This window comes from Hydra vulgaris, chromosome 03, assembly GCF_038396675.1.
Source record: "Hydra vulgaris chromosome 03, alternate assembly HydraT2T_AEP".
Lineage (NCBI taxonomy): Eukaryota > Metazoa > Cnidaria > Hydrozoa > Anthoathecata > Hydridae > Hydra > Hydra vulgaris.
In genome coordinates, this window is record NC_088922.1 from 21,390,001 (window position 1) to 21,404,999 (window position 14,999).

At 26.6% G+C, this 14,999-nt stretch overlaps 1 protein-coding gene across 2 annotated transcripts in view; it reads right to left on the bottom strand.

Annotated features, from left to right (window-relative positions):
- The window catches only part of LOC101236587 (leucine-rich repeat serine/threonine-protein kinase 1), a 216,950-nt gene extending 202,741 nt beyond the window's left edge, over positions 1-14,209 (bottom strand). Inside the window, exons 1-3 of one of the 2 annotated variants that reach the window (XM_065792620.1) lie at positions 13,671-14,209; positions 12,755-12,795; positions 12,439-12,604 (exon numbers count right to left, since the gene is read on the bottom strand). In XM_065792620.1, the coding sequence (XP_065648692.1) occupies positions 12,439-12,604; positions 12,755-12,795; positions 13,671-13,863 (400 nt within the window). In that variant the 5' untranslated portion in view covers positions 13,864-14,209. The remainder of the gene's footprint in view (positions 1-12,438; positions 12,605-12,754; positions 12,796-13,670) is intronic. The other variant, XM_065792621.1, reaches the window with a different exon arrangement.
- Positions 14,210-14,999: the final 790 nt, after the last annotated feature.

A 14,999-nucleotide genomic window follows, 5' to 3' on the forward strand; every position in this document is an offset into this window, starting at 1 on the left:
GATGCGTGATGTCCTGAATGCACTGGAAGCGGAATTTAAAACCCGTGACTTTACGCTTCTAAATTACGAGTGGAAGCAAATAGAGGAACTTGCAAAAATCCTCGAAAAACCAGCAGTCGCAACTCAATGATTCCAGAGTCAGGATCTCACACCTGAGAACTTTATTTACATTTGGGAAATTCTGAAGGAGGAACTAGTTTCTGGTGAATTCAAGACATCTGATTTTGGGAATCACTTTTGTTCAATAATCCCTTTTTTGTGCTGCTGTCTTTGTAGATGTGCAATATCAATGCCTTCTTGGAGAAGAACAACAGGTTTTTTATGTCAGTTTTCAATCTATTATTTTTTTAAACAAAAATTGGAATTTGAAGTTACGTACTTTTAATGAAATTCAAAATACTGTTTCATTTAACTTTACTTTTTGACATTCTACTTTCCTCACTGCAAGAATATGATAGATTATAATTTGTTTGAAATTTAAAAAAATTTAAAATGCTTTACAATATTTCAGTTGGTTGCTGAAGTCACTCTGTGGAAGATCCATAAAAAGCTCAATGAGCAAAAGAAGTTCGAAAGCGAGGGGAGTGGAATTGGTCATCATAGAAATGACTCTAGCAAGAGTAGTGGAAGCGGTTTGGAAAATAAAGAGGAATCCGAGGAAATGAGTACCAGAAAAAGGATGTGAATTCGAATGGAACGTGCTCGGAAGCAAAAAAGCGAGCAGTGCAGCCAAGACATTGTTAGTCATAAACGATTGCAGGAAAAAGAATTCCGAGAGGCTATTCAAAGTTTGCCAAAGCTTGCTTAACAGATCATGAAGAAAAAGGATGATGGAAATTCGAAGTGCAAAACTGTTTTGGACGGAATAAAGCTGTTTCCCGAGTTGATCCAGAAAGCATGCCAGATTGCTTCTGCTCTTCATATGACGCAAGTCATCGTGGAGCGGGTGTTTTCTGGCCTAAAATTTCTGACTTCGGACCAAAGAAGTCATATGGAATCGGATTTGATTGATAGCATGGTTTTTCTTCGAATGAATAAAGTGTACATTTGACTTGAGTGTGTATTGACAGAAAAAAAAATGAGAAAACATTTTGAATTCGAAATTTGATGCTAAAAAATTTGTTGAAAAAATTTTGTAGAAATGACTAGGCAAAGGCATAAATTTGCAAGTATGAAATGAAAGGATACATGAAGAAGACTGATTCTTCAAAAAAATGTAATAGTTTATTTTACATTCATTAAAAAATATATGAATAGACGGCAAGGTATACTTTTAAATCTTATTCTTCTATTGACGTTATGAGAAGCCGGAATCGAGTTTTTGCTGGGAGCCGGAGCCGGAGCAGAGCCGTGAAAAAAATTGGGTGGCTCCGCAAGCCTGACAAAATCAAAACAAGTAAGAATTCAAAAAACTTAAATCATTTTTTTAAATTCGAATTGAATCTTGAATTGATTAATCAAAAACCGAATGCATTACAAATTTCGAAGCTTCTCCACAGGCTAGTATAAATACCTATTTTACGTCTTTGTTTAACTAAGCAAAATAAGTTTCGCGATTTAAAAAACGCAGACCAGAAGTTCTTGGATATATAACTGATAGCATTAATTTAAATAAAAACAAGATTATTTATAAACAGAAAAATTTATTCGATATATATATATATATATATATATATATATATATATATATATATATATATATATATATATATATATATATATATATATATATATATATATATATATATAGAAAATTATATAAATGTTTCATAAAATGCCCTTGTGGTCAAATATATCTGGTCTGCGTTTTGTTATAAACACAAAATCCAATTTTGATTTTTAAAAACGAGATCCAACTAACTCAAGGTGCCACCATATCTTATGTATCCTATTGTATACTTATTTTCTACGTGTAAAAAAAGTTTCATGCTTTTATCCACTTTTGCACAAATGTTATGCTAATCTGCTGCACTAAGAGGAGGCCAAGAAACCAATGTTCATTTTTTCAGTAATAATAAACAATGGTTGGTTGCCCCCATGAATCAGGTCTCAAAAACAGTCTGGGGGCGCAGATGTCCGACACTTATTTCGACCCCTGATTTTGTTAATATGTAAATTAATTCATTCAGATATCATGACATCAGTTTCATCTGAAGGGGCTTAGGATGAAATCTTAATCATATTTTTATTTTATTTTTTATATTGTATTTCATACTTAATTTGGTAAAAAGGAAGCTACAGAATAAAAAAAAATATAAAAATATATTTTTTGTTCACTATGTAGCTTTTTTTATTACATCACTTAATACTTATAAATAAATTTTGTTGTAATTTTATATTCTTTTAGTTTTCTCTTTGTTATCTGCTCCTTATTATAAAGTCATGTTATTATAAATCTATCTATTACTATTATTATTATTATTATTATTGTTATTATTATTATTATTATTATTATTATTATTATTATTATTATTATTATTATTACTATTATTATTGTTATTATTATTATTATTATAACTGCTCCTTATTATAAAGTCATGTTATTAAAGCCATTATGTTACTGATAAATCAAAGTCATAACTTTTTTTTTAAGTTTATTAAAGTTGCATTAAAACAATAGACAAGTTATACTTCTTTCGCTAAATATTTTCATAAATTCTAAATTTTAATAAAAAAGTTTTTTTTTTAAATGTTAAAATTTTTTTTTTTTTAATCTGAATTAATTAATCTGAATGACATTTGTAAATAATGAGCATATTTTATGTATTTGTGATTTAAACTTTTGCCTCAATGGTGTGTGGTTCTTAAAACATTAAAATACAGCTTTCAGCAATGCCAACCTAACTGCCGACTTTAAAGTGTTTGAACTGCCAACTTTAAAGTGTTTAAATTGTTTTATGGTAACCTCTTTGTGTCAAATTTTTTTTGCTGACCTAATGCTGACCTACAACAGTTTTAGGTTGGGAATTTATTGCTGACCTCATTTTTCCGAGGGATGATATATATATATATATATATAAAACTCTCAGAATAAGGAAAAATTGGGTTAGCAATAAATTGCCAACCTCAAACTATTAGAGGTCGGCATCCAATTGGCAAAACAAGGTCGGCAATACTTTGGCGAACTCAAACACTTTTAGGTCGCAGTTAGGTCAACATTGCCAAATGCCAACCCTAATTCCTAAACCCCCACCCCACCCCATTCCTACCCCTCATCTCTGGCAATGCTTTGCCGTAAGGGAGGGCGGTTTGCGTTAGTATAAAATTGTATCATTTGTACATTAGTTGGTAATTGTCTTGTTTTTTCAACATGATATCTCACATATTTAAATATTATTTTATAATATTCTTGTTTGACGGGGTTTAAAATAGTCCAAGTTACTGTTATAATTTTCAGCTTAAGTTATAATTTAAAGTTGCAGTTATAATGAAATAAGCGAGTTATAATGTAGTGAGCAAGTAAGGTATTTGATATTACCATATTACTTTTAGTAATTGTTTTACTTAACATGATACTTAAAAAGTAAAAGAAAAAACAAAAGTATTACAATATTTAAACCATTTTAATTAGTTATAGAAAACTGTTTAATACATTCATACTGACAATAAAAAATGTTATTTTTAAAGAGTATTGAATTGTTATTGTTAAAAGCTATCAAACAACAGTATAAAATAAACTGCAAAGTTCTTTTGACGATATAAAGAATGTGTTAACATAAAACAACTTCGTGGTGCTGTTATAATGCTGTTTTATAAAGTTTATAACATTAACAACATAAAACACGTTTAAAATAAAACGAAGTTAGTAAATACAATTGTTCTAATTAATAAATTAAAAGATTATTGTCATACAACTTTAAACATCATATTTGCACAAAAACATGCCTCTAGACCATACGAGTCTATAATCTATAGACCAAACAAGTAAGATATTATAATTTATTGTTTCTTGATCTAGCATACAATTAAAAATTTAAGTATAGTTAATTTTTTCATTCAAATTGTTTTGCATTAAAAAGAAATTGAAAAAATTTAGTTTAATAAATTGAATTATATTTTATTAAGTTTAATTATATGCCTAAATTATTTATTTGGAAAAAAATTTCTTTGAACAACAAGTAAAATAATTTATCTAAAGTAATTTAAATATTTTATAATTTAATTTTTGGTTTAACATTGACAATGTTTGAAATAGAATGTTTAGCTTAATGTTTGAATGGCTTAATGTTTGAAATAGAATGTTTCTACTTTTAAAACTACTTTCAAGAAACAAAAAATAATTAACTATTTAAAATGTTTACAATTTAAATAAAGCTTTCTTCCTCACTTGCACTATGTTCTAAATCTAAATATTGTTACTGTAGCTAGATATACATTTAACTTTCAGGAATGATCCTCGCTATGCCAATAAGAACAACGAACGCTGCTGCAATCAAATTTATAATTAATGAGCATTAAAATTCTTTTAAACTTTTCGAATTTTTTTTTAATTTCAAATTTCAATTGCAAAATTATTTGAATAAGAGAATTCTATGAATAAATGAAAATATTTAAAAAAAGGTATCACATTTTTTATATTCTATTTGTGATTACTTAGGGTTGACAGATGTCAGGCTTTTATGATGGAGAACACAGTAAAAAAATTTGTTTTACAGGTTTGGCCCTGTACTCTACTCCATAAAAGCCGGACATCTGGCAACTCTAAGATTACTTGTTAAAAGGTAAAAGCTTATTATGTTTTTACAACATACAAGATATAAATAGAAACATTTATACGGCAAACTTTTGCTAGTCTTTGAGTATATTAATTTAATAGTTAACTTAACTGGTTGTTTTGATTTATAGGTAAATTTACTATGATGTACTTATCCATTCAGTAAATCAAACTAAATATAACTTTAAAATATTATTGGCTTCCACGCAGAGATTTAAAGCCATTTAAATTCAAAAGCGAATGAAAATCTCTGTGCAAGAGAGCAAATGATTATACTTCTAGTGTGATGTACTTTATGACCCTAATAAAAAACTTATACCCAAAAATTACTTTTAATAATGGCCAAAAATGCTAAATTAGAAAAGATACTCTTAAACCGATGTATATATATATATATATATATATATACATATATATATATAAATATATATATATTTATATATATAACATATATATATATAAATATATATATATATATATTTATATATATTACATATATATATATATATTATATATAATATATATATATATATATTTATATATACATATATATACATATATATACTATATATATATATATATATATATATATATATATATATATATATATATATATACATATATATATATATACATATATATATATATACATATATATATATATATATATATTATATTTATATATATAAATACATATATACACGCGCATATATATATATATATATATATATATATATATATATATATATATATATATATATATATATATATATATATATATATATATATATATATATATATATATATATAAATTGTTAGCTTTGAGAGTACGCAAAGTACAAAAGTGGCATAATTTGACAACAAATTATGCCACTTTTGTCCAACACATCCATGTTGTCTAAAAGCCAAAACCATTAAATTAACTGCAAATAAAACCTTTTTTAACTTTTGTTGAGATTAAAAATAAGAAATTTAAAATAATTTTTTAAATTTTTTGTCAACAAAATATGGTAAAAGGTTTGCCCAACCTCTATGGGTTGTATATATCACACTGAAAAACACATTATTCACAGGCACCAGATATAGAAAATCCAAGAACTTAAAAAATTCTATAATGTCCTTAACATGATTTGCCACCTTATTGCAACCATTTGCAACCTATTGTTGCTTCTTATAATGCATAAAAGAAAAAAAATCCAATTTTTTTTTATAATAATGCAACTATTTACTTCTTAAGTGAAAATAAATGGGAGCAATATTCATTTTTGGCCACATGGGCTAATCCTTACCTAGGAATAGGAAAACTCTGATATAAAAAAAACCCTTAATTTAATTGTGGTAGAAGTCCTGTGGTAGCTCCTTCTAAAACCTTCTATTTAATTTTGGTAGAAATCCTGTAGATTTTTGCTCTTTCTACCATTTCTACCATTGCTCTTTCTACCAGTGGTAGAAGAATGATAAAAAGAGCAAAAAATTTATTTAGTTTTATTGTTAAAGAATTTTAAGGTTGTTTTTTTTTCAATTTTGGTTTTAAAATAAAATTATTAAATAATTACTAATATTAAAATTACTCACAAATATAATGTAATGTAAATAACATACATATTAATGTAAATAACATACGTATTAAATCTAAAAACAATATTTATAAATACAAATTAATTAAATTGAAATTGTTAACTTAAATCAGTTCTTTATTCATACATTTGAGTTTTTCAAAAAAAACAAAGTTTTAATGAAAATCTTCATTTTTAATTTGATAATTTCATTTACATTTGAGTTAGTAATTTAATACAATTTGTTATCTGTAGGAATTGCATCTCGAAATTCAAAATTCGAGAATTCCGGAATTTGTTTTCACAATATAGTTTCGAATTCCAAAAATTTTTTAAGCAAATTAAAGTTTATTTTTTCATGCTCTCTCCAACTTTTAAATTGTGTTTTTGTTTCTGTACACACAAATATTCTACATTCTAATTCTATAAGAAGAAATAAAGAAAACAATTGTAAATTACAGTTATCCTGCAAAATACAAGTAGACAGAGAAAATATTCCTAAATAGCAGTTAATGGTTTCATGTCTTCGTTTCATATCCACATGTAATAATTTGTTGAGAATTGCTTATTGTGTTATTGCGTTATTACGTTATTGCAGTTAATGGTTTCATGTCTTCATTTTATACCCACATGTCTTATATTTTACAATTTTCAACAGTGTTGAGATTTGCTTATAGGAGTGCGGTGTGCATTGACTTATTTGGATCAATATTTTTTAAATAGGTAAGCAATAAATAGCAGGAATAATAGCAGTTTTAATTTAAAAATATTATTTGATAGTTATTTATTTTTAATTTTGTTTTGCTTAACAAGTTAAATTATTTTCTACAGTACATCCTAAACTGTCTTCTAAGGAAATTTATTCGGAATACACAAAGCAATGTAAAAATCAAAATTCTGTTTGGATTCATTTTTTTAAGAGGATCAAAAAAACTAACAGCAAAATGTAAAATATGTTATGAAATAGTAAAAACCACTGGTTTAATGACAACACAGCAGCACACGCATTTAAGAACAATACACAATATTAATGTATTAAAATGGGATGCCGTGCAAGATGAAGGTCTAGAAAGCATCAAAAATGATGACTATTAGCACATCAAAAATGATGATTACAAACTATTTATTCAACAAAAAAGATGAATCACTATCTGCAATCATATCACAAATGTGTGCCTTAGATATATGCCATTAAAAGTTTTCTGTACATCTATCGATTTGAGATATTTGTTTTTGGCTAGAGGCGCTCAAGATTATGTATTACCAAAATCACCTAACTTGATTCGTAAAATGGTTTTAGAATACGCACAAAAAAAGCAGGCTAAAATGATGCAGGATTTTATAAATTTAGAAAAAGATAGAACAAGATTTTGCTTAACTCTAGATGAATAGACATCTTCAAGAAACCGATATTATTTAAATGTGAATGTCCATGGCAAGAAACAGTTTTGGAACTTAGGTTTAGTACCTGTTGAAGGACGTTTCCCTGCAGAGAAATGCATTACAGCTCTGAAAACCACATTGCAATACAACAATCTAAATATTGATAAAGATATTACAGGGCAACTGTGATGCAAAAAGTTAGACAGCATTTACCATGTAATCAGCAGTTGTGCTTCGCATATGCAATACATTTAGCTGTAATTGATGTTCTATATAATAATTCGAATACAACTGAATTGGTGGCTCATACATATACAGAAAATGTTAGTGTAGAAGATCAAGTAAGCGATTTCGATGAATCGGATGAGGAATACATTGAAGATGAAAATGTTGGCTTGATTGAACAAACTTATAATGAAGCTGAGCTTGTTGAGACTGAAGAATTTGGATTTAGTTTTCTCATAAAAAGGTTTGTTCAATTGTAAAGAAATTTCGTTTTTCAAGAACATCAAATGATATTCTTCAAGTATACGTGAAACAAAATTTTGTAAAAACAATTGAAACTTATTATGGACACTAGAACTAGCTATTTTGACTAAGCTATTCCATGCTTAGTCAAAATGCTTAAAAGGTTTAAAAAGCTAAAAAGCTGTGTTAGAAAAGCATTGATTGACATTGCATCTGATAACATTATTCTAGATGCTGAAATTTTGTTGGTTAAAAACATTATCTCTGCACTTCTCCCAGTGAAGCTTACTGTTGAAGCCCTTTGTCGAGAAGATGCAAATCTGCTTTCTGCTGATGTGGCATTTTCTTTTATGCTTGAGAATTTTGGATCTGACGAACTTTCATTAAATTAGAGAAGAAATTAGAAGACCGAATAAGCCAAAGACAAACTAATGTGTCTGGAACTCTTCAGTATTTACACAATGGTGGAAAAAGTGAGATTCATGCATCTTCACTAGACCATTAAAAAAAACAATAGCCAAAGTTATCGAAAACTTTGCACAAAGATTGATATTTAACACTAACATGGAAAATTCCTCAGGCGAGCAGTCAGAAGCTGACAATGTGATAGAAGTGATGTTGGAAAAACAAACTAAGCCCTTAACATTAATGCAAAAGTCGGAGAACAAAATTCAATTGAATTTATCATCCAACATAAGGTCCAACTCAACTCAAAAAATAATAAATAGGAACTTAATTTCAAAAATTAAATCTGAAATGAAATTCTTTGAAGAGAACGGCGTTTGTGGCAAAATATTAGAGTCCGTCTATTCATATTTGATTTTGATTCCGCCATCGAGCATGGAGTCTGAGTGAGCCTTCTCAATTGCTGGTAACTTTTGTAAAGTTCGAACAAGACTCGGAGACGCAGCTTTAAGTGATCTCTGCTTCCTCAAGGCATATTTTAGGCAAATAAAACAATAATTTTATATTTATTATTATTAAATGATATACCATATTAGAATGTGTCTGTACTAATTGAACTTGGTATAATTTTATGTTACATTTTTATTTTTAAAGAAAGTATTTTTTATGCAATAAATAACAATGAATTGTCTCAAATAAGTTATTTTTATTATTTTTATAGACATAAAAAAATTTAAAATATTTTCGGAATTCGAATGAACTCTAAAAAAATTTTATTTCGAATTCCAAATTCCGATTTTTTTATTTTCGTCAAAATTTGCATTCCTTAGTTATCTGTTACTAGTTAAATAATTACAAGTATTTAAAATTAAAGATAGATTACAAGCAGCAATCTTACTTAATAAGTATATGATGAGATGCAAGTTAATCTTTTATTTTTTAATTTTCATATTCAAGAGTTTTTCGAGAAATTCAAGAAGTTAAACTTTCATATTCAAGAACTTTTATAACAGCAATCTTTTCAAATCAAAATATGAGTCAAACCTAATGAACTTCTAAAATCAATCATGACTTTGAATCAGTAATAACCTTACAAATAATTTTTATTTATTATAGAAACAAATATTCTATTACTATAATCTAGATTTTAAATTATATGGAGTAAAAGTAATAGCTTTTAAAAAAACCATTGATACATAAAATGCAGTAGAGGTGTAGTGGTAGAGCAATTAGCAAGAACTTTTGAGTTTAATCCCCACAATGCCCCTGGTAGAACTGAGAGGTTTAAATTTTAAACCATTTTGTAAAAGATATTATTAGTTATTGTATTTCTAAATGGAATGTAAGTAATAAGTGGATGTGAATCTGTTTTCTCTGCTTGCTCCTTCAATCTAATAAATAAAAAGTAATAAGTGATGATGGTAAATCAGGTCCGACAGAAAGCAAAAGCTTTAGTTCTTGCCCTCGCCCACACTTCCCTAAAGAGATTTATGGGAGCAATTTATGGCTCTAGTAAGAGTATAAGTTTTTTATAAATATAAACCACTTTCTTTTTTTCTCAATTTTTAGATATTGATTAGAAAAATAAAAAATTCTTGTGCAAACTACATAGATTTAAAAAAAAAAATTTGAGTTTCAGATTGACTTTTTTTGCTTACAAAATTCAATTATTTATTTACTTTTTGTAACAGTTATTGATTTTTTTTTAGTGCTTGAAATTATATTTTAACTATACAAATGGCTTATTTTATACTGCAACGATTGTTTAATTTTTGGTAAAACAGAATTTTAGTATTATAAATGTGAATATAAATATTACATAAGTATAATACAATGCTTTAGTAGAATTAGTAAAAAAATAACTTTTTCTTTTCTTTATCTTTTTCAAACACATAATATGTGTTTGAAAAGAAAAAGTTAAAAAGTTATAAAACCATTGCACTATATATGATATGTAGTGAAGAGAGATTTTTTTTCTAAAATCCATGGTGTGAAATATGGTGTAAAATTACTATAGCAGCCTTCTCTGTTTAGCCAGCGCTTTCGTGCTTAAGTCTTTTTGCGCTTCCCCACACGCCGGCAAAAACTTTGGTGAGCGCATAAAAAAAAGCTTGCCAAAAAAAAAAAAATTTTTTGTTTAGTTGTTCAATTTTTATGAAAAATGCTTTTAACAGTTTTTTTTAATTATTTTATCAAATTTTAATTCAAATTATTAAGTATTTATTCAAAGCATTCTTTTTACTATTTTTATTTTAATTTAAATAGCAGAAAAAAATGAACTTTTTAAATCATGCAGGTTAACTTAAAAAAGACCATCCTGTAGCTAAGATAAAATGTCATCTAAAAAATAAACAAATATTGCATAATAAACTGCAGAGCTTTTTTAAAGGCACAGGTATTTCAAAAAAAAAAAAAAAATTAAAAAGATCACCAATTGAAATGCAAATGTTTTTAATTAGATTGGACTAACTGATTAGTTTCTTAAATAAAAAATTAGTTTCTTGTAAAAATGTCACTATGAAAAAGTAAATTGAGATTATTGTCGAGGATACTGCAAATCTGCGTAACCAGAATTGACTACTATAATGGATATTAATAATTCTAAAATCCAACATTTTTGTAATGTCTATCATTGACATTACAAAAAACATGAATAATACTTTATACTAAAATGAGCCCAAAATCTGCTTAAATAAAAAAATTTGTAGGGCAGGTATGCGGTATTATCCAATGCTAGTTATGCGGATTTGCCCTATCATGGACTATATTCCGTCAATAATCTTTTTTATAGGCAATGCTCTGTCTTCCTATATAGAAAGAAATAGCATTGACTAAGAAATTTAAAAAAAAGATATTTAAAATTCAGTTTGTAATATTAAACATTTTTAAAAATACATTTGAAAAAGTAAAACATTTTTTTTGAATGTTATAACTGCTTTTTTTTCATTTTCCACAAACTCATAGATATAATATAAAATTATTACACACTAAATTGTGGCATTATAATTTTTTTATTGATGCTTGTATAAGGAATTTTATCACAGGTTAATAAACGACGCTTGTTACATATATATTCTTGTAACATTAATAAGTATAAAATTAACAAGTATAAAATCAAACTTTTCATTTAATAAGCAATTTATTTAATGAATAAACAGAATGCTTGCACAAAAACCGAAAGCTCTCGTAAAAAGCTGTTTAGAGGAGCAACTTGCATGGCTAACCATGTTTAATTTACAAGAGCTTTTCTCTGCTCTTGCACTCATTTACTCCTGCCAACTCCTGTTAGTTTATCAGATTATTAACACATGGATTTTAAATTATCAGTAACAATGAAAACAATATTAAAAAAAATTTAGATTATAAATAAAAATAAAATTTTAAAATAAGGGAAAATTTTTGTAACAAACCATTAAAAAAAAATTTTTTTGTAACCATTTACAGGAAAAAACTTGAAAAATATAATACCATATGTTATCATTTACAGGGTTAATAAGAAAACAAATTTTTAATTTTTAAAAGTTAATATGGAAATTAAATGTAAACAAATGAATAACTAAACTGGTGAGTTTTCCTTGTTGCTTCAAATTTTTAAGGAGGTGAAAAATATTGGAAGGCTTTGACAAATATATCAATGAGATGGTTTTAAAAAAGACAACTTATAATTGTGTTTTATATATTTTTTAGTAACACTAGCCAAATGAGCATTAGCCGAATACCTTGTTAAGGTTAACTTGGTTAATAAGCTGTCAAAAAAGTAACTAGTTCTTAAATAAATATATAATAAAACTGGTGTCTATCAACATGACAGTTGTATTAAACAATAGAATTATGTTATTATAAAATTAACTTTTTTAAATTATAAATAACTAAGTTATTAGTTCGATCAATCCCTATACAGTATACACATACCATAAATAGAATGAAGATAATTAATACAATCTGTTGAGTGACATTCTACAGCAAGATCAATAGCACGCTGTCCCTTACTATTTTTTATATCTATTTTAGCACCATGATCCAACAAAGCAATTACACATGCAAGATTATTAGTTTTTACAGCATAGTGAAGAGGTGTCTAAATATATTAAAACAGAAATCAGATTTTTTTTACACCTGATTTTTGTATGTTATGCTTTATTAAGACAATGCAGATAGCATCATTATATAAAAAAGTCTTAATTGAAACAACAATATGAAAAAAATTTTGAAATAATATAAGTCTCACTGAGCATTTGTCATCAATTTCTGAAACTGCATTTGGGTCAGCTAAAAAAAATATTTATTGTTATAAATAACAATATATAAATCTTATTCTAGAGACAATGATATAGAAGCACTTTATATTACTTCTTGCTTTATAAAAATGAGGCGTGAAATAAACATAATTAAAGGTTTTGGTTACCAGTTTTTTTTTATTTTTGTGTATCATGCATAAATGCAATTATGGTGCACTATAGTGAAAAACTAGTTTAAATGTTAGTACTAAAACCTAAAAACCATTTTAGTGTAGTTTTTTTAAAAATACTTACTGCTTTATAATCAAATTTACACGATAGTTTATATAACCTTTCTTTAATTTAGAAGAAATATTTAAAGATTTCATGATGTTTTTAATATTCAAAGTCTTCACATACTAGCTGAATACTCAGCTTTAACAATAAGCACAGTAAAAAAAGTTTTCTGAATCTGCATCATTTTCAGAAATTGTCTAATGATTAATGCTTTGAAAATTTTCTTTTCTTGCAATATCTCAAAACACATTAGACATTAAAACAAAATAATAAAATTGATTAAGTAAACATGTTTAATTTTACCTGATGTAAATAAAAATAAAAATATTTTTCTATATAAATTCCTCTAAAGTAGAAATGGGGGTATACTTCAAATATTCAATTTGAGGGCATAGTACAAATGTTTATCTTTAATTCCCTTAAGGTAGAAATGAGGTTATAGTACAAATGCTATGATTTAACAATTTATAAAGTTTTTAACCAATTACAGATGTTTAGAATTTTGCTAATTACCAAACTTTTGTTAGACAGAGTAGTTATTAAAAACTGTAAATATGACTATTGGATTTCCTATAATATTTCAACTCTGTATATATACTTTCACTTTTAAAAACTTGTAAATCTGTTTACCGTTTTTTTTTAGCAATAGCTGAACACATGCTAAATTTCCACTGCTGCCAATAATATGATGAAGAATAGTTCTTCCGAAATTATCAGTCCAATTTAAAATATCCGAGCTTTTTTCATCAAGAAAAGTAATCAATTGGTCATTGTTAGAACATGATTTTATGAAGTTAATATCATCTGGTTTGAGAATATTCATGACTTTGTAGTCATTTAGTATATTAAATCATTTAGTATATAATTTTAACATTTACATTTAAGAGATTTTTTTTTAAATACGTCATTTTAAAATCAACAACTTTTTAGGAAACAAATAGATTTTTTTTTAACTTGGGATTTCCTTGGAAATATTTTTAAAATATTAGGCTGATTTAGAAACTGAGACGCGGACGTATTATAAAACGCGTTGTAAAAACCACGGTCTAGTTGTCTCATTTGGGTAATTCCATGTCAAAACAACAACAAAAATTCAAAAAAATACCCACTATCTCTAAAAACCTAATTTTTGGAACAAATATAGTTAGCTACGGTTGAAAGAGTTCTCCAAAGTTGTTTCAAATAAATCGGAATATTTTAAAAGTTATGCTCGTTTGAAATTTAACTTTTTTTTACATGCTCCCCTAGTAGCGTCCTTAGAAGCAAGTAAACGTTGATTCATACGTTGTTACCTTTACTATATGATGTCATGATTTTAAATTTTCCACATCGTTTTTAGATGCTAAACCATAAAACTACAGCGGAGAAAATAGAATTAGCCTCACCTTTATTTTTTGTTCTAATTTAACAAAAATTGCAGGTAAACAATTATGAAATCTACTTTATTTCTTGTTACTTCTACTACAACTAAAAAGTTTATAAATTGGTATGCTTAATTAATTCCAAATGGAAAAAAAAATTAAAAATATTCAATTTGTGGAGAAAATAGAATTAGCCTCATTAGCGTTATATACAAAAAATAAAGAAAATATTTTGTTTTTTTGCTCATTTAGTATTTAGTATAGCTTCCTGAATTTTTAATGACTTCAAATATGCGGTTTGACATACTAGTCACAAGATTTTGGATAGTTTCTATAGATATTTCATTCCAAGCTTCTCTGATACGAGTTTTCAGCTCCAAAGTGCATTCAAATTGCTTACCATTTTCATAAACCTTTCTAGAAAGTATTCCCCATAGATTTTCAATTGGGTTAAGGTCTGGACTACGTGCGGGCCATTCCATTACGTGAATATTTTTTTCTCTAAACCAAGCTTTTGTAAGCTTTGAATTATGGATAGTAGCATTATCTTGTTGGAAAGTGAAAGTTTCACCCATCAATTCCTCACCATGTTCAAGTA